This window comes from Amphiura filiformis, chromosome 4 (genome assembly GCF_039555335.1).
Source record: "Amphiura filiformis chromosome 4, Afil_fr2py, whole genome shotgun sequence".
Classification (NCBI taxonomy): domain Eukaryota; kingdom Metazoa; phylum Echinodermata; class Ophiuroidea; order Amphilepidida; family Amphiuridae; genus Amphiura; species Amphiura filiformis.
Window position 1 is genome coordinate 62,790,505 of NC_092631.1, and position 26,629 is coordinate 62,817,133.

Sequence of the window (26,629 nt, forward strand, 5' to 3'; positions counted from 1 at the left end):
CAATAGTGGGATGAAATTGTGCAATTTAAACATTTATAAAAGAAAAGCATTTTGTGATATGGGTTTGACAGAAATGGGTTGAAAATGAAATCACATAGCTATTGAGACCTAGAATCTGGCCATAAATGACTGTTGAGAATAAAATGTCAAGTATTTTTATCCATTCAATCCCGATTTCAGTAGCCTTCTGTAAACAAAGAATCAGGAAGCCTCAATTCAAATAGCATAAAGTGATTAAAGCCAAGAGGCTTTGTCTCAGGAGACTGTGCGCTTAGCTTTTAAAATTTGCATTTTAGCATATAAACAACAACAGTGAACCAAAATTGCAATAACAAGGTGATTAGCAAGTGATGCATAGCAGTGGCGTACCGTGGCTGCTCCTATCTTTGGGGGCTGAAGAAAATTCAATTTTGCCGCCCCTTCCTCAACAGCCCGAAAAGGTTGACCCAAAAAAATTTTCGGTGGTTTGAAAAAGTGAAGAACAAAAAAAAAAGGATTATAGGCGCTAGCGCCCTAAAAGCAACACATTTTTATGTCTAGTATGAAAGTATGAAAAAACAGGTCTTAGATATTTATTTTTTTGTTACGTTTCCCAAAAAAAAAATTGGGTCAAAAACTGTGTCTTGAAATTTTCTGCAAAACTGAGCATTTTTACCCAAATTTGACCTCACAGATGGATAAATCAAGTCTTTGCCATTCTAACTAAATATGTATACTTTTATATATTCAGCAGTTATGAGGCCCAAAAGTTTCCATAAAGGCACTCTATCTCTATCTCTCTTTATATGCATTATAATTATTAGGAAGTTGTCAATGTTACAGTCATTCTGATCCATTTCATGCAATGGTTGAGGTCTAATGCCTTTTACCTTTACCTAAAACTCCCAAGATTATTTGGAATCCCTTTTTCTTAGAAGCTAAAGCAGCTGACATTTCACAATATCATTGTTCTCAAAACAAATCGCTATTTTCAAGTACACCATATGTTACCAATGAAGTCAATGTAATCTACAAACAGTTCAATGCTCAGCAAAAACAGGTTAATTGACACATTTTTGCCTGAATAAAAACCAAAGCCGCAATCCTACTACCCACACAAACAAATAAAGAGTCAAAGTCAATCTAAATACATCCTGTGTAACTCATGTTATCAGATATGTGACATAAATACACACATCGCCAACAGGAAAAGAAGGTTTAACAGTTGTTATTGACATAGAAGAGTCTTGAAATATCAACAAGGTGTCAAACTCTTCATTTCCTTTGAATATTTTGAATAAATAGTCTTTGTTTGAGAAATGTTAGATTTACTATCATCTTAAATAAAAGGAGTATTTAGGGCTCATATTGAAATACCCTACAACGTTTTCACACAGAAAGAAGGCAGGATTCCCCTCGCTAAGCGCGCGCCTCAGGAAAGCTCGGTCATAAAATGGATGGATTATATGCATCAGTGATACACCATGCCCAGGATTTTAACAAAAGAAGGCTAGCACAGGAAAGCTGCAGGATGGCGCACACCTTCCTGCGTAAGGGAATTTCAATATGAGCCCTTAGTGATTCTAGCATCCTCTTTTTATGATATGTCCTGGTAGACGTCCATGAAAAAAGCCTATTCTCAAAATTTCAGTTGAGTGCAATTTTGCATTTGAATATAGTTGCATGATTATGTATTTTACATTGCTCCATAGGCCACTGTGCTGTAACTTTGGACAATGGTTTTGCATAATATAAACAAGCATCATACAGTCAGATGTTTATGGTGGTATACAAATTTGGGAAAAATAAGAGGATGAGGCTATGGATCACAAAATGCACCTTAAGACAAGAATGAATGAAAGCCTCATAACATAATTTTGTTTCAGGTTCATATCATTAACCCTAACTCAACTGAGTCTCACTAAAGCTCACTATGAAAACCACTGCGTGTGTATGCATTCCATGTGATGCAATGATGCAATCAGCCCGAGTCATATAGGCCTATACCCATGGTATCGCTGGCCAGGCCAGCGTAACCCCTGTGGCCACAGGTCGGTGATCTTCTGCATGGCATGCGAGAGGTCCGAGGTTCGAGTCCCGTGGGTGCCAAGGGACTTCTTTGTTCATCTTTTCCCCTTTTTTTTATTTCTTCTCTCCCTTCTGATAGCCAAAAAAGCATGGGTTGGGTTAGGGTTAGATTTAAAGAAAATTCTTGGCTCATGTCTTCAAAATTTGACTTTCATTTCAACAGATAGACTTGCCATCGTAATATTGCCCGATTTTTAAATCAAACAAATATTTTAGAAACTGTTTTGTGTGCAAATACTTTATTATCAGTAAATATTGTGAACTTACTTAAGGGGTGGGGTATGAACGTTTGGACAGTATTTATTGTGGGACATTAGAGCACATCAGACATATCGAATTGCATTCTGAATCGAAGAATGTCCTTCTGATATCAAATAATTTTGATTTTTGAAATTGCAATGTAATACACATTTTATGGCAAATCATCAAAAATTGATATTTTTGATATTTAACAGTACTCGAAATAAACTTTATAAATCTGATGATTGATACTTGAAGTGTATGTAGATGGGATGAAAAGTCGACGATCAATTGACAATTTTGACCTTTCATATTGAAGATATGGATTTTTTTCCCAAAAACACCACAAAAAATTAGGTCTTTTTGGGAAAAAAATCCATATCTTCAATATGAAAGGTCAACATTTTCAATTAATCGTCAGCTTTTCCTCCCAGCTACATACACTTTAAGAATATATCATTAGATTTATAAAATTTACTTTGAGGACTGTTATATATCAAAAATGTGAAAAATATCAAAGTTTAATAATTTGTCATAAAATTTATATTATATCGTGAATTTCAAAAATTATTTGATATCAGAAAGACATTCTTCGTATTCAGAATGCAATTCGATATGTCTGATGTGCTCTCATGTCCCACAAATAATACTGTCCAAACGCTTAAAACGCTCATTCCAGATCCCTTAAAAGTGGTTGATAAAGAGGGAGACTTTTCTTTTCAGAAATATCAACAAAATATGAAGAAACCTGAAAGGTTATGTCTGCCTTTTGGATTTGCTTGGAATTCTTAATGTATAAACTAAGTATAAAGAATATTGTCTCTTGATATAAATGCAGTGTCTAGCAGACTGATTCATTGCAGGGGTTATAGTTACTATAATTTGGTTCATCTCAAGTTTGGTAGTGACGTATATGCGTAGTTCCTGTGCCGCAGTATCAAATCGCGCACGTAAAGTTAAATGGCCTAATTGTATACGCATGCACGCGTACATGAGCGTTTTGTTGGCACGCATGCAGCACAACCACAAAGAAGCATTGACGTCACTACCAAACTTGAGGTGAACCAAATTATACAATTAAGGGAAAGAAGTGAGCCAAAAATATTATATGAAAAATGCAACCAAATTTGCCCTATAAATATAGGTGAGAATTTATTAAATCAAACAAGTGGAAAACTGACAAAAGAGAGCAATATTTCAAAATTTGTAGAATATGTATCCCTTTCTACATGCATTTTGCTAAGAAACCATAAGACTAATGAACCCCAGCTAAACCTAAACTATTTGTTTCTCAGAAAAGCATTATCCTGCTGCTGCCAGACATAAAATGTTGAAGTTACTAATCTACAGTGGCGTATATTTCTTTTTGACATGGGGGATGGGGTTATATAAACTTCCTTGAAGTATATATTGAATCCAGCACTTTTTGGCAACAGAATAAATTTATGGTACAAATGCGCGCAAAGCACACATAAAATTTTGCCATATTGAAGCTAAACTGGTTAAATATGGTGCAAAAGTGGAATAAATTTGTGTGAAGAACACAAAAATTGGCCCTTTGGGGCTGAAATGGTCAAATATGTCAGCATCAACATTTTTGGGGATTGTATGGACCATCCCCTGGCAAAATATTGGGGGGGGGGTTTATCCCTACCCCCATCCCCCGGGATCTACGCCTATGCTAATCTCTTCTGATGAAGCAGATCTTACCTGACTAGGATACAACATATCAATAGAGGTTATCTGTGTTCTATAAGCTGCATATCCTATCAGCGACTGCTATACCTTGTTTAGGATTTTCAAAAGACGTATGTGCATGTGCAATCATGACTGTTTCAAAATAGCCCGCCAAAGTCATGCAGGTAACTCCTAGGTCGCGCATTGAATTGGTTTGAATGAGGAATACTATTGGAACCATCGCCTTTTGTTAGAAGTCACACATGAGTAACGTGAATAACCTCTATTAAAAACCCTAAAGAGCATGCTCATATGTTTGTATGCAGCACTCTGAATAATTATAGGCCTATCATCAATAATTAGTAACTGGGTTTTTTTAAATCCATGTTATGTACAAATGATATTTGTTACAAACTTATGCAATGTCATAAGTTGTTTCTTAGCTTAACATATGCTACACATTGGTAATTCTAATTAAATGCACTTAAAAAAAGAACATGTTGAGTGCCAAGATACAAAATCTACTGTGAACATAATTCAATTAGAACGGTGTGTCAAAAGCGTGAATCCCGCCTTGGGCTTATCGTATTAGAGATGCTTATAACATGTAAATAGCTACTGATGCATGGTGAAAGGTATGCAGCAAAACTGGAACTTGCCGAGAATGACAGGCACGACTTACTTGAGGATGTAATTACGGTTAGAATGGATACTTCATTGGATGTAATTACGGTTAGAATGGATACTTCATTGGGAGTTAATTGAGTCTCGATCTCGCCAAAAGAGACGTATAATTATTTTAGAATTTACATGGATGAAAACATTCTCCTGGAGGCCAGATGAAGATGGAGAAATAAGGTCCATTAGCGGGACATGAGGGAAATTAATGGGTTTGGTTAAGAAAAATGTGCCTGTTGCTATGGTTTCATGTTGAAGAGGTTGGTTATAGGATTGGTTAGTGTGTGTGTGCAAAGTACAAAAAGATTACGAATCATCATTGAGGTATTGTGTAATTGGAGATGACAAAAGAGGAGAAGTATATCTGAATAGTTCTTAAGGTAAGTCAGAGGGGAGCATGACATAGCTGTGCATGTTTGCACTTAATTATTAAGACAAATAAAGCTGACACACAAGAGGATTGGTCCTGGGAGAATGGTATGGATTATATATTATATATTATATATTATATAAAGGAGATCCCAAGGCTCTAAATATAAGGGGTGTCATTTCCATCCCATGTGCACAAACAATTTTAAAATCCAATTGTTTTTTAAATTTGAATGTTGTCTTTTAATGTGGATGTAAACAGCTAAACTAAGATCATGGACTTTTTTGAAATGTCATTTAGAACAATTTAATCCTAAGACAAAGAAAATGCAGGATAAATATGGGCCTTTATGTAGGATGTTCTGGTTACACAGATCGCTGAATGGAATTTAAAGGGCTAGTCAGTGATTTGTTAAAACCAGAGCACAAAAATGTAATGCAGTACATCAAAATGAGGGATTTTGCAGCAAAGTGCTTTTCAAGATATAGATTAAAATAGACAGAAAAAATAAGGAACATAATAAGATTTTGGGATGCTTTTTCATTTATAAAATATGATTACCTTGATCATTAACTTTAGCAAATGAGGTGTCATTTTAAAGCTTTCAAAATGTTTGAAATTTTTTTTTTGCTGTGCTGCATCACAAATGAGCAAAATTTTGCATTTTTGGAACAAGCATTAACCAAACAAAATGACAAAGGTGATAGCAAAAGACAACATTTGACATTCAAAATGAAGGCAAGGTAAAATGTTTATTATCCGGTCAAGACAAGCATAACAACATGAGACTATTAATTAGAGTGCTGGCTAACATATGTGATTGTGCAGTCAATGCTATTACAGAGCATGATATTTGCTACATTAATGAAATGAACATTTATAGAATAAAGGTATTGTTTTTAGTCACCGTTGTGCATCTATCATCTCATATAACACGTGCGACATTTAGTTTAAGTAAAACAATGAGGCAAAGTCAAGTTGTTTTAAGCCAAAAATAAGGATGTTGTGTGTTTTATAAGGCGATAGATGCACGACAACGGCTCAAAATAATACCTTTATTCTTAATCACTTCAATTCAAATAAATATATTAATCATAAGTATACCAAATTTTAATTAAATTGAAACCTACATTTTACAAGGAATTACCTAGGGCTTAGAATTGATCAGTTCCATCAGGGCCGTAGCAGGGGATGCCATGGCCCGCGCCCCACTTTTTGAGAAATTTGTTATGTTTTTCTTTATATCTTTATTTCAATTTGGGCATATATTTGTAATTTGGCCGCCCCACATTTGTGATGGCCGCCCCACATTTTTCAACCTTGCTACGGCCCTGAGTTCCATTGTTGCTATGCACCTCCGATTGGTTCAAATAGTGCGAGTATTGCATAGACACGCACATGTATGCTAAAGTGTGTTATATCGCGTCATATCACACGGCTAAGAACCACTAAGATTGCAGGAACTTTCTTTAGTGTTTAACAATACATACTATCATCAATTGACCTATAATTGTTGATTGTTTGATGGGCGGACAATTAGAGAACAATGTCATACAGAAAGTCTCTGATAATCCAAAATCATATGGAAAGGTTTCTATACAAAAACGATTCTCTTAGAAACCCTCATGCGCACCTCGATACACCCGAGTACACATTTTCGTCCAAGAGCTCTCAAGCAAGCAGTGAATTGTCTCCAAACAGTCTTTGATTACCCTACACGGTTGAGTGCATAGCAATGTAAGAGCTGTGGAGCTTCTAGCTGAAAAATGGGCCTCTTTGATTGGTTTTTGTCGAAACCTCAAGTGTTCCCTTCATCCAATCAGAATTTTTTTATATCAAACAAAAGCTAACACTTCCCCCTAAAAACACTTTTCGTCGCTAGGTCAACAGATAACGCGATTCAATGTTATAGCAAGGCGAATGTGGAAAATCTGTTGAAAACTACCTATCCAAGCACATTTTTTTTACCAAAATGTAGGTTTCAAAAGTCAAAACCTCAAGTGTTCCTTACAATATTTTTCAAATTTTATGTCATTAAATTAAAAAACACACTTATATTGTCCATATACTAGCATCACTAGAATGAGCAATGGCCAATTCTCTTTAAATTGCAAATCTTGTGCAAAAAGTTACTATTTTCGTCTCTTTTGTCATACGGTTGTAAATTCAATGAACTATGACTTTGCTAAAGAGCGCTTACAAATTGATATGAGGGACTTGCAGAGATCGGTTCAGAACCAAAAATGTCTGTCAAATTTTTTACGTCGCTTAAAAATGGCTGATAATCAAGAGAATATCCTTAAACTATTTTCTATTCAAAATATTGACAAAATAAAAAGAAAAGTAAAAGGTTACCGTGCATCTGTCTTTGCGATTTCATCTCCTACTGGACTTGCACGTAATTCATTATGCATGGGATATATAGGCTCTCATGACATGACACCTGTGCATCTTTTAAGCCTAGGTTTAGTAAACATTTCAAACAAGTGACATGTACATGGGGGTTTGACAGAGATTGACAGATCTCTGAACCTAATGTCTTCTTCATACAAGTCATCAAATTGGGCTTTTATTGCAACTTCATTAAATTCTTCACTCTGCACCGGATAGGAGCTAGATACGCCTACATAGTATCCTATCCTATAACATTACAATGTCAAACACAACATGCAAGGTATATAGAACTCTGACCTAGATGTTACAGATAACAAGAAGCCAGAATCTAATAAAAATGTTTCAACAAAAAAGTAACGTTCCTATGTTACATGTATTGATACAATCAAATTGACTCCAATTAGGTGACAGTAGTGTTGAATGGGTCTTGTAAATGGATACTTGCTCTCATGTCTTTTATTGGGATAGTATCTGCTCCGCATGCAATGCAACATTGACATGGTAACATGTTTTTGGTTATTTGGAACTGGCATTTATTTTAATGTGATTTCAATCTAATTATCAGATGTAAGAGAGGAAGATGTTGCCAGTGTACCAGTAAACATGGACTATTGTTGTAACCATACTCAATTCAGTGCTAGTAGTATTGGATGAGACATATTTGCTCATGTCTTTTATTTGAATACTTCTCACCTACCATTACAATCGACATGGTATAAGGCTAAGCATGGAGCTTTAAAATAAATGGAGAGAATCTTTGCACTAATTCAAAGTGTTTTAATATTTTAAATTATTGCACATATTTTGTTTTATTACTAATTGTGTTATTGATATAACACATGTCTGCCATCAAATGCTTTAAAAATGTTTGGGTATTATTGTAAAATTACCCCAAGACAGAGAATTTCCAAACTTGGACTAATTTCATCTCGATCCACTCTGAGCAATTGCAGACAAACAAGTGACGATTCAAACGGCAGCCAACGTCACAGTGCACAAACAAAGAAGAGAACGGCAGAACGCTCATTGGATGAACGGAAAAGGCTGATTAGCATTGACAACAATACCATAACAAAGGGCTCAACCATTCTCTGCCCCGCTTCTCTGCTGGGGTAAATTGGTTCTATTTAGAAAAGCTAAATAAAACCGTATTGTTTTGAAAGATTGGAGGGAAAAGAGAAATAAATTGGTACAAATCTCCAAGACAACTGCAATACCTCAAAACAAATAATGCACAGCAGCTTTGAGACTTGGTGCAGTGGGAAGAGGTTACAAATCATTGGACCTCTTCCACTGTCTAAAATAGTCAGTATTTCTGACTTTATAATATAACTATATTGTATGGTGTGAAATTATTGAGTCCCTCAATTGATTTAAGGATTTAATCGTGTTTCACTGTTATTCATCACCGATTAAGTTCAGTGTACCAATAAATATGGTAAATTATTATAACAATATAATATTGTTATACTATTGCAGATTCCAACTGATCTCACACCTTCTTCAACACTTGTATTGTTTATAATGCAAAAAGAGAGAAATTCTTTATATTGCTCACCATTGAAATTCCTATATGCTATCTTCAGTAGATGAGTAAAAAACAATAAAATACATAAGAAGATAGACATCAAAAAACTTCATAACTTTAGAATTAAGTGTGCTAGACCTTTGCTGTTTTCAGTAAATGATAGCCTATTGTATCTATAATGTAATGATTGTAGTAACTGAATTGTCAAAAATGCCTCCTTTGGCCCCCATGGACCAGATCGTGTCACATATGCACAGCAGCTTTGAGACTTCTTGTTTTTTGCCTAATATGTTCCATATGATCATCTTGGTGCAGTGGGAAGAGGTTACAAATCATTGGACCTCTACCACTGTCTGAAATAGTCAGTATTTCTGACTTTATAATATAACTATATTGTATGTTGTGAAATTATTGAGTCCCTCAATTGATTTAGAGATTCAATCATGTTTCACTGTTATTCATCACCGATTAAGTTCAGTGTACCAATAAATATGGTAAATTATTATAACAATATAATATTGTTATACTATTGCAGATTATAATGCAAAAAGAGAGCAAATTCTTTATATTGCTCACCATTGAAATTCCTATATGCTATCTTCAGTAGATAGCAGATATTTGCAATCTGATTATTCAGCTTCAAAGTAAATTTGAACAAGTTTCTTTCCTTAAAATATGCTACAAATAAATTGATTAGGTATCACATTTGAACTGTAAAGAATGTCATATCATGTATGGAAAGATTGCAGGCCATTGGACCATATCTATTGCCTGAAATAGGGGATGCAAATATAGATAGTCAAGATTAATAGGTAAATTTTCACGGGAAAATTTTCTGGACATGTGACCAATGCGTATCAATGTGAGTGTAACCTCGAGCCTGATCCCTGACCCCCGGCGGTGACCTCGCTATTCAAGTCTTGGTTATTTTGAATTGGAATAGTAATTTTGGCCGCAGTTTCGATAGAAATTTCTTTACAATATCATCAAAACGTAATTTCAAAAATATTTACCTACGGAAAAAAATATTTATCTACGGAAACTCTTGCTATAACATTATTAACTTCCGACAAGTAACTTATTTTGCATCCAAGGAGAAATTCTTCCTATTGAAATACATTGGAAGACCACCCGCTGTTTTCCCGTGAAAATTTTGCTATTAATCTTGACTGATAGATATCTTCCTTGTGTCACAGTGAAAACAATACACCTACTTCCCCATTCCAGAAAAAATGGCACTAATTTTTTGGTATTAAAACAATATTGTTAAGTTCTGCCAAATGAATCATATCCTAATCCTAATCATTCATTTACTACTAACTGGAAATAAAAGAAAAAGTTCATTATTTTACTAATTTCTTGAAAAAAGAGCCAAAACATGCATTTTCGGCATGTTTCTGACAATCGAGTCTCAAAAATCAAAGACTTGAAACAAGCCTAAGCATTCAAAATCTAGAGTAGGCTATATTCCAAAATTTTGCTCTTTCACTTTTTTGTGTTACTTTAATTAATGATTGGTTTTAAGAATAAACATGCCAAATTAAATTGACATTAGACTTATTATAAGTCTTTAAACTTGATTGTCACATTATGTGAAAACCACCCAAAATATGCATGTTTTTGGCCCTTAATTCATAAATTTGGCCAAATAGTGAAATTAAACTAATTATATTAAAAACAATAATTCTAATGTCTTCTCTTCAAATCTCTTCAAACAAACTCAGTATGTTTTGATCCTTACCAGAGATATGTAAATTTAAAATGGTAAAGCAACTGTAAGAACACATTGTACTTCAGCTGTTTTATGAAAAAATACTCTTGTGTTTGCAAGACAAGCATCACAATTGCCCATGAGAATGTTATGGTACAGAAAAAATCATACAATTTGTATTCAACTGGCATGAACAGTTGCGTTGGTGTTTCTAGTTTTGTTTTACGTTGATTTTGGCTTACCTCTAGGGCAAATCTGTTTTATCATGAACTATTCGAATATTCCAAAAACAAACATCGTAACATATAGGTCAATATCCTTTCAAATCCTGTCTACACAAGTCAGCATTCTATAATTTGATAAAGCAAGGAAATTTGATGTTCTGTTACATTACCATGGTAATGTGTGTGTATTTCAAAATGTCATTATTTAAAGTGACATTTCCTCCAGAGATAATCGAAATGCTTGAGGAAAACAATTGAAATTTGAGATGAGTTTCAATGTAAATCTATTCTTGTCTTGATAACTTTATGTTTAATGAATGTGTTCTAGAGATGCCAACAGAATGGATTGTTGATAAGCATTTTTAAAAGTTCACATGTACAGTAGGTAAAAAAAAACAAGCAGTGTTTGGTGGTGTATCCATGGAGGCCTACAATCTTGTGTGAAATGTGCAGGGCCGGATTTACCATAGGGCTATAGTGTGCATCTTCCATTTTAGCTGAAAAACACCAAAATAGTGAACAAAATTGACATTTTCTCCTTCAGCTTCAATTTGGCCTAAAATAGTCTAAAATTGACATTTTCTCTCCCACGTGCGCAAATGTCGTAAAATCGAAAAACTTGGCCACTTGAGTGCAACATGCTTTCCTCACGGTGCGTTTGGGGCCTCCAAAATTTGACATATTCAAGATCTGATCATCTGGGCAAATCAGAATATTTTTAAATTTGAATATACTGTAAAAGGTCATTGACCTTTGATCTATTTGATGTCATAATCCCTGAATTATGCATCCTACAGAAATATGACAATTGACTTTTTTGTTCCTTATGATGAGAGGAAGAGTTTGAGGTATCACACAGCATGATTGGAGCAACTTTTAACATTTTACATCATTAGGACCTTTGACCTGAGCTGGTCAGGCCATCCAAAGGACATGAGATTTTGAACACAGGTATTTTTGCATTCCTATCCCCCTATACTATATATGTATCTAAACATATGGCAGGTTTTAACCACAATTTATAGCATTCAGTTTAATTTTTGGACTTGATAGCTGGTAAGTTGGGACATGTGTAAACATTACAAATATGCCAAAAAATAAGGCTTGAAAAAAAAACCAATTTCATATTATAAGATCGTACATTATGATATCATAATGTGCTGCTGCCAAACAATGTTTATGCTTAAAGGAAGACATCAAGATTGACAAAGGTCATTAACTTTCACTGCTGACAGACAATGTAATAAGCTTTCCCATCCACAGATATTTGACAAGCTATTACATTACATATCTTTCCCATACTTAATGTCAATAACATTGTCTTGTCTTCATGTTTTTCCCCATTTCCATCTTTATGTACTATTCATGATTAAGCAAATTGCATCTCAAATCAAGTATAGATCTTATAAATATGTAAAATTATTGGCAGATAGGATTACCAGGATGATGAGTATACAGTGTTTAGACAAATGGTCACTGACATTGTAGCTTTGGATATCCTCACAAAACAACTAGAACCGGTTTTAGCTATACCCCTCTCAGCTAAGCCACTAAATATGAAGGGCATAAAGCATGCACTCCTATGTACTTTTCAGGCAGTGGATTTTTGTAATTATTTAGGGGGCTATCACTTTCTTCGGAAAGGGGTCCCAAATATACGGGAGTCATAAATGTTTGGAAAGAAAAATATAAGTAATATGGAATCTGTGAAATTTCACTTTGACCCCCCCCCCCCCTGGAATTCCACTGGGATTTTTTTACCGGAAAATCAGTGGAGGTGCGCAGGAACATGACTCAACATGTGAGTACTTTTATTGGGACAAATGAAGTGATTTGCGAAAAAACAGGAAAAAAACAACTTTCAATGTGATTGGTCAGAAGCCAATAGCAACTGCTTGGTTACCATGGCAACGGTTTTATTACCTTCATAACATAGCCAACATATCTCTACATAAGTACAAACTCACTTGAGATTGTATCATGAAAGGTTTTGGAGATATTTGCAAAAATTTTGGAATTCATGATTTCCCTAAACCTTGCCTTTAACACCACCTTAAGTATGATGGCTAAATTTAGGCTCAGATGATTAATGTGCATCTGATATGATATGGCAACATTATTCCTGGTATGAGACATGAGATAACATAATGGAGATTCTTGTAACAAATCACCCACTCTATTTAAAGCCATTTTGTGTGTCCTCTCTTTTACTATGATAGCGGCAAGCTATTTTATGTGTCCTTAAGGAATCGGATATTAACATTTGCACAGTATTTTTTGTGGGAGCTGATATATCGAATTCTGAATTGCATTCTGAATACAAGGAATGTCCTTCTGATATGAAATAATTGTGATTTTTTGAAATTTGTGATAAACGAATAAAAATTTTATGATAAATCATTAAAAATTGGTATTTTTTTAATATTTAACAGTCCTCGAAGTAAACTTTCTAAATCTAATGATATGTACTTAAAGTGTATGTAGCTGGGATGAAAAGCTGATGATCAATTGAAAATTTTGACCTTTCATATTGTAGATATACATATTTTCCCAAAAGAACCTAAATTGTTTTGGTGTTTTGGGAAAAAAATCATTTCATTTCATATTTCATATTTATTTAAGACTTTTTTTTTTTTGACTTTTGCAATTCATTTTTTTGTTCTTGTTCTTGTAATTTACAGACATGAAATGAAAGGTGTGCCGTATCTTCCTTGTGTTTTTTTGCCCAAAAATGTCACTGAAATGCACTGAAACCCGGCAGTGTTTCTACCCAGTACCTACCCGGCAAGCACAAAAATGTTTTTAAAACATTATAAACACATTTTAGTTTTAGTAAAAATGTTTTAATAACATTTAAATGTCAGGTTGTATAAAAGTCATGAAACATTTTATATGGCAAAAAAACACTACAAAATTTTTAAAATGTTGTAAAAATGTTATTGCAAAATATTTGCTAAAGTTAAAAACATAATGTTAGAATATTTGCATCAAGTTTTCACCCTTTATAACCCGGCATATAAACATTTTCTGTGAAACATTTTGTCTTTGCTGGGTATCATGTGATTAAGTTTAAAACTGGCATTTGCTAGACAATCACAATGTTTTAGGGTTTTCACTGTTGGGTTTTGCCTGGCTTCACCAGAATGTTGTAAAATAATTTGTAAAAAAAATAAATTAGTAATAATAAATAAACACTGCAAACTTATTGGTTCTTACCCGTGTGATATGACACAATATCACACACTTTAGCGCATGTGTGTCAATGCGATACTCGTACGCACTGTTTGAACCAATGGGAGGTGCATAGCAACAACAGGACTGATCGATTTTATGTCCCAGGTAATTCCATGTAAAATGTAGGATTTCATTTGATTAAAATTTGTAATACTTATGATATTTTTATTTGAATTGAAGTGTGTAAGAATGAGAATAAAGGTATTGTTTTTAGCCTCTGTCATGCATTTATCGTCTCATATAACATGTGACATCATTATTTTTGGCGTAAAACTACTCGACTTCGCCTCTTTGTTTTACTTAAAATAATGATGTCGCCCGTCTTATATGAGACGATAGATGCACTCCAGCGGCTAAAAACAATACCTTTATTCTCTAAATAATAACAATGATGATGATGGTGATAGCAATAAAGGAGAGCGGCAACAATAATGAGACCACCAATGATGTACTGAGTCTGATGAAGCATGCCACCACTACACACACACCTTGACATTGAAGCATCCCCCATATCCTCTCTAAATCAATCCAATTTTATCTCATCCCCCAAGCAAGTAGAACAGCTGATTGAAACTGTCTCGTTAAACATTACCCCATAGCTATGTCTCAGTACTACCTCACTGCATGGTGAGAACCTACAAGAGTCTTAATCTTGTCTATTGTGATATTTGTGACCCATTCCTATGAAACCATGAATATTTTCACTCTGCAGTTAATGCAGTTTAAACCTGTAGCTACTAGTTGATGATCGAGTGCTTGGCACGCTGGGGGTCTGGGGTTCAAATTCTGAGGGAAACAAACAACTTCTTTGTTCATCTTCTCTCCTTTAATATTCCTTCCTTCTTTCCTTTCCATCCACCAAAACATGGGGGAATTGAGATAATTAAATGAACATGAACACAAAATCTTAACAATCAAATCTCCATTTACAGAAATGGCAAGGAAGTATATCATACAATAATTGGTACAAAAAAAAACCCACATTTTAATGTTTATTTATCAATTTTTCCAGTAATATCAATATTTCCCAATGTGAAATGTTGACATACACTATGAACCACAATGGTCTCATCCCAAGCCATGAACCTCAATTAAACAATCATAGAGCAAAATTTGACCTCAAGTTGTGGAGTATGAGTTTGTGTACCCAAATTTCCAAAGGTCACTCAATGAATATGCAACTGTATTGGGGTTAAAGAAATGTGCCCTGATAGATGAGCATATGTGCCAGGTTTTGTGGGAATGGTATTCATTGTAACTGATGCAAATTCATTAGCAAGGATGCGAGAAATGAGTACACCTAGGAGGCAATTCAATTTCTTTGTCAGATTGTGCCACTGACATAAATACCTAGTTTCCTCTATCTAAGCTTATAACACATTTTTGTCATGTCATAAGTCTCTAAAGTCTGCTTTGCACTCCTGCAGCAGTATATTGTCTATTTTTATTTCTTACAGTTTGTGGAAATTATATGTATACTTCCCTGCTGCACTCAGTAAGTTTAATAGACCATTTCATATCTAGATCAGGAAAGTTCTGAAAACCGCACAGGGGGTCAAATTGTACCCAAACTGGTGGACAAGAAATGAGAAGTTTTTTGTATCAGTAAGATTTGTTTATGTTTACAAGGCTATCAAATGTTGTTATTGTGGTAGAGGTATGCCAAGAAACCTTCAATCCTGAGGGACGGGGGGTGGCTACAATGTACCCATACTAATTAATATAGGCTGATTTGTCCAGTTTTTTGGTGTAATGTAATGAGAATGAACTGTCTTGTAAACTCACAAAGCACAAAGCATCCACTAACCTACTAAAATTCTGATCTTCTCAAAACAAATTTACCCCATATTAACGTAAAAACCACAATTTCCACAAATATCACATTAAGTTAAGCACCCCATCCTTTACGTCTTGCCCTTGCTTGCCTACTACCGATGCAGCAATTAAAATCCCTGAGAGGGAAGCTTTATAGAGTCTCTATTAATTGAGCCTTAGCTCAAACTATATCATATAAGGCAGGAGGTCATATGCGGATAGCAAGTGCTCAGTCTTTTTATCCACTTCATGGAAAGAAGATATCTTTAAAATCGACAATCGCAACAGAGAATAGGAAATGCCACACACAAAAATATGGCATTGGCCCTTAATATCACTTACAAAGAGTAAGAAGTATTGTAAGACCCAATTGTGTATTTATTGCCTGACTAGATGCCATTATTTTAAGTGGAATGATGAGACAGAACCCCAAGTTGTTCCACATGAAAATAATGGTATCTACCATGCAATATTAGGTGATAGATACAGCTGGGTCTCAAAAAACATTTTTATTGTCATTCATAAAAAGATCAAACTTAAAATAAAATTACATTTGGATATAACTTCTGGGACCATTTTTATCAAGTTCACTCTCAAGCATGAAGTTGGCAAATCTATCGAGTCCTCATTCACAAAATACCACATTGGTGCGCATAATCACTGTTATGGGGTGCATGTATTATTGCACACAGATGTCATACGTATTATGTGCTTATCTATTGGGAGATATAACATGACTCAGATAACAGTATAAATCAGATTGCCACGATTAATACATGCATATAGATGTCTAAAAATTCATCAATTACAAAATTCAAAATTGTGCCTGTATGGTTCTTTGTCAACAAAATTTCCAACAACTGGTTACACAACATTGTATAAATAGTAATGCTATAATATGTTGATAGAAAAGTGATCAATCCTGTCTTCTAACTACACCATGCTCTCAAGGAATCTTCCTCAAATTACAATCCCTATTCTTTCAATAGATTTTCCTTCCGGCATATAAACATTGACATAAGCTGTAAGTGTGATATATCAGCGTTTCCTTAGCATCCCCTGAGAATATGCCAAAAACTACTCTTATTAAGTCAAGTGTCCCTTTAATTTGATACATCAAATTGCCAATGTAAACTTTCAATTCAAATAGTGACTTAAAGAACAAGTGGTCCTTTAACATGGCATGAGAATGTCAATGTAAGCTTTAAAGCTGATATCAATCACTCTGAAAGAAAACAGAGAAACTAGATCAAACCAAATCTCTGTATCTTGGCCAAGGATAATATAGAATATAAAGGTATGTATTCGTTTCACTCAAAGGATTAAGCCAATGTTATCCAAGATGGTAAGAAAATGATGCAGTGCATATTATGAGTGGGCGCAAGAGAAAGGAGACAGTGAGAGGGGGGAGAAGAGTTCATTTGTGCATTGTAACAACAAATTTGTCATCAAGTACTAATGGTAAGTATTTAATTTTCCTAGTTAATTGTTGTACATTTGTTGATCTCTTTTTTATTATTCAGGATTTGATCTTTTTTTATTTTAAACCTGGTTTCACCTGGTTGAATGACTTTGATTCCCACTCACCACAGGGCAACAACAGGGTGCGGTACAAAATAGGGCACCCATATGGCAGGGGTCTGTATGCCTAATGCACCCCTGGTGAGCTATTGCAATATTGGCATACATGATTTACTTAAAACTTGTTATTGAAATTGAAACTACTCTCATTTTTGAATGAATATTGTTGTATATAAAGAGCTTAAAATTAGTTTGGGGACATGCATAATAGGAACTTCTCAAGTTTTTTACTGCCAATATGGTTAAAAATTGAACCATGCTTGCAAGTAACTTATACCCTTTTTCAAACCTGAAATGCATACTTGGTATAAACTTATTATGCTCTGCAAGAGAGAATATGAACTGGAAACCAAATGCACATTAAGTTGGCTGAGAAGGGCCGGGGTTGGAGGACAGTACCTTAACTCACCTGCTCCTCTGAACAAAAATGTAGACACATGTAAATTGAGCACAAATGCTTCTTTTTTAAGCTCAGGCAGAATATGAAATGGAATAAAAAAATATGTTGCTCTGTTGGCAGTTTTAACATTGATGTTGTTTGTGATCATTTTTTCCAATTGTTTGTATGTTGTTTGTAATTAATTGTTGGTCTTTATTAGCCTCAGTGGCCGCGCAACTGGGGAAAGGGGACAAATATTTTTCTTGCCTTGCTCCCCCCACTTTTGAGGCGAAACCCCAAAAATTACGTAAATTTCTACTTTTTTGCGGCAATTTGTTGATTTTTCCCCCCTGAAATTCACTTTGCCCCCCTCCAATGCACCCCCCCAAAAAAAATCCTGGTGCCGCCAATGATTAGCCTTTTAACTGACCATCTACTCCATAACTTTTTTCCCTTTGCCATTTTGATGTGTATCTGTTTTAATTTTCAAGTTTCAAATACTCCTGAAATAGAAAAATCTTAGCACTTAAGATGACAAACTTACGATATAGCATCAATCATATCCAGCCCCATCTCCACACAGCAATGGGCGTGGTCCGGGCGGGACTCGGGTAAACCAGAAACACAGTAATAGCAGTCTCCTAAGATCTTGATCCGTAGACAGTGGTTTTCCTGAATTGAATAAATAAAGAAACATTAGGACAGTATGAACAAGAAAGTGATGTGAGCAAGATGCAAACAAGAGAGTGAAGACTCAAAATCTGTTAATGTGCCTTTAAGGTCAAGATAAAAACACAAAAATCAATTTAGCAGATTTTACTAGCTCACACCAGGCCATTTTGGCACATCATCCCCCAACACCCAATACCACTACCAAAAATAAATGTGTTGATCAGTCAGAATTTTGCCTTAAATATTTTGCCATTTTGCTTAATTATGAAATGAATGTATTACACACAAACTAACTTAAAATATTGTCATAGAGTGACCCATATAACCCTGGCTTATATCATAAAGAAGTATTATTGCTCTACATGTAAATGTCAACAGACAAAGTATTTATTGTTGGATAGCAAGCTTGACTTAGTTGTTACAATTTTTTCTTCACTTTCTGGGTTAAATCCCTTCCCAAAATGTGTGACCATGCAGATTTTATGTATTTGTGAAGGATTTGCAAAAGGAAATATCCAAGCACAAATGGCTGTGTTCCAGTTATTATAGTTATTTTGTTCTATACTCTGATCAGCTCGTAATTGGCAGGACTCATAACATCATGGGTTGATATAGAATGGCGTACACACAGCTGGGTGCAGAACCTACATGAACTGACACAAACTTTTGTGAATTCTCACCGGCGCAAGTTTGGACTTTTTTGACTCGCGCAGTAACAAAAACCAAATAATTCTCGCCTATTGCGAGCTGATCATAGAGTCCCTTTCAACATGTTTCAAATATTTTCAGCTACTTCAGTCTTACAGTAGGCGACGATATATGACAAAATAATCTGAGATTTTTGTCTTGGGATCCCAAGATCTAATTCAGTCAATCAGCGAATCAGATTCACTAATACATGCCAATCAGCCAATCAGCCAATCAGATTCACTAATACATGCCAATCAGCCAATCAGATTCACTAATACATGCCAATCAGCCAATCAGATTCACTAATACATGCCAATCAGATTCACTAATACATGCCAATCAGCCAATCAGATTCAACCAATACTTGCATTCATGAACCACCTGCTGGATTGAAATAGCAATTTTCTTTCCTTTTACCTCACTCGGATCAAAATTAAAAGGACATTTCAAACTGTACGGCGGAATTGTAAACACTTATGAATATATTGGTTACACTCTAAGAAATAAAGGTTCAAGATAGAACCTTTTTTTTCCTCTCAGGAGAACCCGCCCTCTTGAACCTCTAAAATAATTCTTTAATTTTGGAGAACGCTTAAAGGTTCTCTAAAGCAGGTCCGTACGGAAGGGGGTGCACCCCCCCCCCCCCAATTTGCCAAAGTGTACAAAAAGTCGCAGGTTTTTTATGGGTTTTTCATCAAAAAATGTCCAAATTTTGGACAGAAAGTCCACTTGGGAAAAAAGTCCACTTTTTCAAAATCAGCACCCCCCCCAAAAAAAATCCTGCGTACGGGCCTGCTCTAAAGAACCGAAAACGGTTCTGTATCATATTTTTGGGGCCATTTGTGATGGTTTTGGAACCATTTTTGGTTCTTTAGAGAACCTACAATAAGGGTTCTCCTGAGAGGACAACTTTAGAACCTTTTTAGCAGCTTTATTTCTTAGAGTGTATAATTTCATCTGGCCTACAGTTGTCACTGTACCCGGATACATCACAGGGTTTTTAAAAAATTCATCAAATCTTGGAATTGTCTTTGAACTTCGGGTATCATGTCCTTCTGATCACTCACTTTTTTACCAGAGTAGCTGTCTAGTCTAGATACAAAGATGCATCATTAAAATCAAATACACTAGCTCATTTTGCTTACTTTTATTCATTATGTGCTTTCAAGACAGACAAAAGTTTTTTTATCTTTACTTAAATTGATATTCAGTGACTTTTGCACATAAACATTTTCAAACTAATACACCATATAATAGAAGCTCTTTACTACCTAAATATTTCTATAATATTCCTTGTTGTAACACTTTTAACAATCTAAGCATTTAATACTCAGCATCATGGCATATAGGTTTTAAATGCTACATTGCGAATGCATGTTGATGCCTCATCTAAATGCATCACTCTCACTTGGATTTACAGGCTGTAAGAAGTAGAATTTTGATTTAAACAAAGACTAGAGTTACACATATCAGTTGTAAAGCAACAAACCTGCTTACCTGTATTTCCATATTATTACCACACATGATAAAGCCTTTTGTCTTTTAACCATTTTAGTAACATAATTTCAATAATTTCATGTTCAAGTATAGATGTTTATGAATTCCTGATTGTCGTTGTATTTTGTTTACATATTTTATATTGTATCACTTTTGTGAACTATTATACTAATGATATCTTGTCTACGATCACAACATCACCATCTACTGAAGACGCTAGTCGAACTAGTGAAAATGTTCTAAGTAAGCGAAAAATAGTGTAGTGTTGAAGTTAAACTCTTTAATCATTTTATCTACCACTACGTATGAATATTGTGAATTCAATCTTGTTTTACCGTTGTTCCCCGTCATTTCTCAATTCACGTCCAGCACGTCTGTATGGATTAACTGCCCAAGCGAAGTAAACCACATAGATGATGCAGATGCATAACTGTTAAACGGTTATGAACAATGGTGAAATATGATTGAATCCATAATAAATGAGCTTAGAGCAAGTGTTCTATAGAGTCACTTCAGGACACATATAGAATTATACAGCCTAATATGAATGTTTCCTTTCAAGGTGTGTTCCATCACCCCCCCCCCCCTTTATCCAATTCAAATACTGATTTTGGTATCATGTGAAAGCTCATATAAATTGTTTTCTCATAACCCCAGTGAAATTTAGGCCTAGAATATGTTTTGTTTAGGCAGTATAAATAAGAACATGGTAGTTTGGTTGTGCACTACTTCTATGGACCACTGTGTCATGTGATACACTAAAATCCGAATGGAATAAGAATGTTTTGGTAATAGGCCTCAATGTGAGATAGAAAACATCATGTGCTACAATCGGACTACGCACCTTTAAAAGCTAGCAAAACTTGAAATAATAAACTCTTGTCTGCATGGGTACTGTTTTTTTGTTTTTCTACCCTAATTTGTATCACCCGGCCTGTATTATATTTTCAAATACCCTGGATATGACATGCTTTTCTACCTTAATTTGTATCACCCTGTAGTATATTTTGAAATACCCTGGTTATGATATAAAAGGCATTGAGCAATGGGCTATTCCAGTTGAAACTCATACACCCCCTATAGAAGACATGACCTTAATCTTCCACACACACAGTGTGGATTTCAAATGGTTTTACCTGAATGAGGGACTCCATTTACCATCTATTCTACACCCAGTGTGTTTAAGATTAAGGTCCTGTCTTCCACAGGGGGTGTATGGATTTCAACTGGAATATCCTTATACTTATTTTGAGAAGTTACCTACCTGAGCAAGTTTGTCAAAGCGAGCAAACAATTCATTGAGGATTTTGACAAGCTCTTGAGCAGTACACTGAGAGGAGAGTTTGGTAAATCCTTCTATATCAGCAAAGAGGATGCTAGAAATGTGACAAGACAATAAAAAACAAAAGATAAGGCACCATTCTTACCGGTTGTCATGGTTATGCTTAGCTGGAGTATTGTGTTTATGTCTTTCTACATAAATTCAAGCCTAAAAATAGGTTTTGCTGAAGGCAAGATTATTTATAATGAAACCTTTATTTTAGTATACAGGGTGTATCAAAATGATTGGTACCGGGCTATGTGCCATTTTCAAAAATATATAAAAAATATAAAATTGCTAATTAATATAGTTTTTTTACAATAAATAGAAAGGATCATATGTTAACAATGATCTAATAATATGAAGATGATAGGTTGATGCATCTGGGAGCTATTGTCATTTAAACGAAGATCGACGTAATCATGGTTTTACTTGCACAACACAAAATGAATAGGTTCACTGCTCGAACAATTTATTGCATTCGTGCTCTTCAAAATCTTATTCTAAATAACTTAAAATTGCTTTACACATGCTATTAGAATGACAGTTCCTGAAATCCCTGCCTTACGACTCTGGCAGTGTGAGGTGAAGCTCTATCTTAAATGAACTTTAACACCTGGGATGGATCCATTCTGTAACTGCCCATATCAAATTTTGAAATATTGCAACTTATAGCAAGTTTGAATGGGATACTCCTTGCTCTTGGAAACTGTCTTCTAAATCTTCTCTGCACTCCTCCATAGCTTCGTGACAACCAGTGATTCTTTACTATGAAAGCATGCTGAAGTGTGGAATACTGTGGAGCCATTCCAATAACTTTTACCAGGTCTAACCTAACCTACACTGTCTACAGTCTATAGCCATTCTGCCACACCATCTACTTAGTAACCTCAATACTACAATTTAAATTACCGCCCTGGAAGCCGTTGATACACAAACTTCTTTTACCCCACCTAAATTATTCAAGTCAATAATATTACTCTCAACCAATGATTAGAACATTTATATAATATTATGAATGAAGAAATAGGTAAGGGAAAAAGCATTTCCATGATTTTCAACATATCATTCACACAAGGTATCTGTAGCAAAATAGAGCTTTAAAAATGGTGCGCTATTGATCCAGCGTTGCGATGAAAAGTGTAAAAACACCTACTTTCCTTTAGAATCACGTAACTTCTGACAATAATGTGCTATCTTTATGATCTAAAATTCTTAGAGAAGATAAAACTATTATAATTACAAATATTTAAACAATTAACCCCAAACTGGTACACAAAATAGTAAAATAATTCGGCAAAAATTGAAAAGTCGTCGGTACCAATCATTTTGATACACCCTGTATGAATGAAAACATTTGGATGAGTCTACCATAGTTTGTTGGATCAGCCCAGACATTTCAATAATGCATTCTATATGGTAAATAAATGACTACCTATACAAGGTAGAATTTGCTCAGGTTTGTGCCATTTATCTGGTCTAAAAGAGATCTATATCGCGAATTTAATAAAATAAAAATTATTTGATATCAGAACGACATTCCTTGTATTCAGAATGCAATTGGGTGTGTCTGATGTGCTCTCAATGTCCCACAAAAAATACTGTGCAAACTTTGCTATCTGATCCATTAAAACAACCAAAATATTATTACTATTTACAATAGTAACTATTTAGGAATGATCTAATTAACAAAGGTATGAAATCAATAAAAGGTACAACGAAATATTGGAATTAAAAACAACAAATTCAATAGCTAAAAAGATCATAAGGAGACAAAAAACCCTGTTCTACTGGCGGATGGACCTTTCAACTAGGGTCAATCTGTTGTTGTTGTGGTTTTTTTCTGGAAGCTAAAATTTTCCCAAAATCTGCCAAATCTGACAAAAATCTCAAGATTTTTTACAAACATATTTTCTAAACATTTTTAGCCAAAATTAATCAATTTTGGCCTCAAAACAGCTGATTTAAGCAACAGGTAAAAAATAATAAACAGGTAATAAATAAAACGCAAATTCTGGGTCGGTCGGGCCAGTAGAACAGGGTTGTTTTTTTCATGGCTGTTGCCTAATCAACAAAATAGTACAATTTAAAACATAAAATGACAATCTGATAATATTGTATGCACACTGCTTGAAGACATTACATTAAAGCCATAATGTATGATCTTATAATATGAAATTGGTTTTTTTTTCAAACCTGATTTTTTTGCATATTTGTAATGTTTACACATGTCCCAACTTGCACCTAAATGGAATCGGCCAAATTTGTTGTCTTTGTAGGTCAACAGAGTAAAAGTTCGACATATTATCATAATTAAAAATTATGATAATATGTCCTCCCATAGAACTGCGTGTTAAATGGCCAAAATAACCAGTGGGATTTCTTTCACTTTACCTTGTTATTCCAACCTAAAATGGACAGCAACCCTTCCCGTCAGTCATTACTAATATTATTTCAACATTTTGAATAAAGAATAACAAATCAAAATTTGACGGAAATCGTACATTAAGGCTTTAATATAGTGAACAAGTGTTTTTAAGTCCCTTTTTGAACCCGCTGAGATTTGTAATTGTACGTATCCAGAGGATATATCGCTCATTCTACAAAATCCGGTGCCAATCCACTATAAAAATTGAAAAAATAAAAGTTGTTCAAAAAGACCTGCTTTTTGTGTTTTTAAGAGTAAATGTATCACTACTTTCAGATCTAAAAAATTGCCAACACCACTTGCATATTTTTCTTTCAGGAAGTCGTGATGTTTTTTAACACTAAAGCTCAATGTAATGTGAGCTACGTTACCGACTACAAAATGGGCTGGTTTTACTCAATCCAAGGTCATAAAAAGCAAACTAAAGATCACTTGAGTGAAATGTAAAACAGATTTCACCATTTCATAGAAGTTTTGAAGATGCGTAAATGAGTGTGTAACGTAGCTCACAGTAACGTAGTTCACTGGTTTTAATGTTTTTAATGTGATTTGCGAACGTTAGAACGTTATGTCAATTAATTCTAATATAAATGGGGTTCGACCATTGGTAGCTTTCACATATTATTAGGAAGTACATGTAATACAAGTGCATAGAATCCTGGTAACGTAGCTCACCAATCTTAACATGGTCGGTCAAAATTTAAATGTTTACAACATTTCTATGCCAAAAATGCTACAGCATCACGATTTTTACTGTGATTTCTAAAAACCTATGAGTGTTTCCTTTCAAAAACCGCAAATTACATTGATACCTCTGTTTTACTTCTTTCCAATAATGTGTGTTAAAAGGGGTAACGTAGCTCACAGCGTTTTGGTGGAAAGTGCAATTTATTTTAGAATTACACAAAGACGTTTTAATCACTAAAAAATAATGTTGATAAACAATATGATGGTGCGTTATCTAATTAAAAAACAACAAATATGTAAAGAAATCGCATTTATTCAAAGAAAATATTCAGGATTAGATGTGACACTTGAGCAGTGGAAACGCATTTTTAGCGATTTTTGAGCCTTTGCAAGGGTTAATCAGGCTGAAGAAAGCATTTAAAGTAAGAAAACTATATATGTCCGTGTAGATCTCGTTGAGTTCTACCAGAAAAACAACATATTTGATGCCCTAAATGCTCGACAAAGTTTTTGTGGACCAAAGAATGGAAAAAAGGCTATTGGCACCGGATTTTGTAGAATGAGCGATATATTCAACACACTCTAGTAATGTTCCAATTCTAGTTTCATTTAAGATGTGAATGAAGAGGGTCAGCCTAACTTCTTACATTTTTCCACTTCAATCATGGAATTAATATTAATTGAGAGATTCCAATTTTTACGCTTATACGCTATTGAATCAATTCAAATCAGTCACAGTACAGTGATCCTATTGGCATATCTTATCATGTACTTACCTGACATTTCTATGCATTTGGATGTAAATTTTGTGAAATTGAATATCCTCTTTTTTGTGAGCAATATCAGCCTTCATTTCCATGGCAACATGTCTTGGTAAAACAGAAAGGAGTAGTCTTTCCTGTAAATTAAAAAAAATAACATAAAACACTTTTAAAAATATAATACAAAAGTATATTATATTTTCTTTCCAAATTTCATTGGTTAGCAAATTTGTAATGTTTACACAACCGCCCCAAGTGTAAGTTGGGACAATTGTCCTACAAAAGACAAAACAATTGGTTGCTTTCAAAAGCAGCCAAATTTCTTGTGTTTTGTAGGACAACAGAGCAATTTGGAAGGAATGTCGTATAATTACGACATTAACTCCTCCATCAATTAACTCCTCCTTCAGTTAAGCGACTAAGGGTTTCTTTCATTTTATCACCATATTATTTTTATAATTAGAGAGGGCAGCCTATCTGCTGTGTCATAGCATGACATCAGTCAATATGAGACATTAAATATTAAATGCGAGGATCCAGAGGATACATGCCTGAGAAAATATATAATAATTAAAGAAATGGAGCTCAGACAAACTGGCATTATAATTAATTTACATTAGCCGTGCGACACATTTACGAGAGAATAAAATCATTACATGTTCAATTCGCCGGCTG

At 34.5% G+C, this 26,629-nt stretch overlaps 1 protein-coding gene across 1 annotated transcript in view; it reads right to left on the reverse strand.

The window, feature by feature from the left end:
• The window catches only part of LOC140151182 (adenylate cyclase type 6-like), a 326,089-nt gene that overhangs the window by 71,694 nt on the left and 227,766 nt on the right, over positions 1–26,629 (reverse strand). Inside the window, 3 exon segments of the mRNA XM_072173436.1 lie at positions 18,443–18,570; positions 22,022–22,133; positions 25,970–26,091. Coding sequence (XP_072029537.1) covers positions 18,443–18,570; positions 22,022–22,133; positions 25,970–26,091 — 362 coding nt within the window.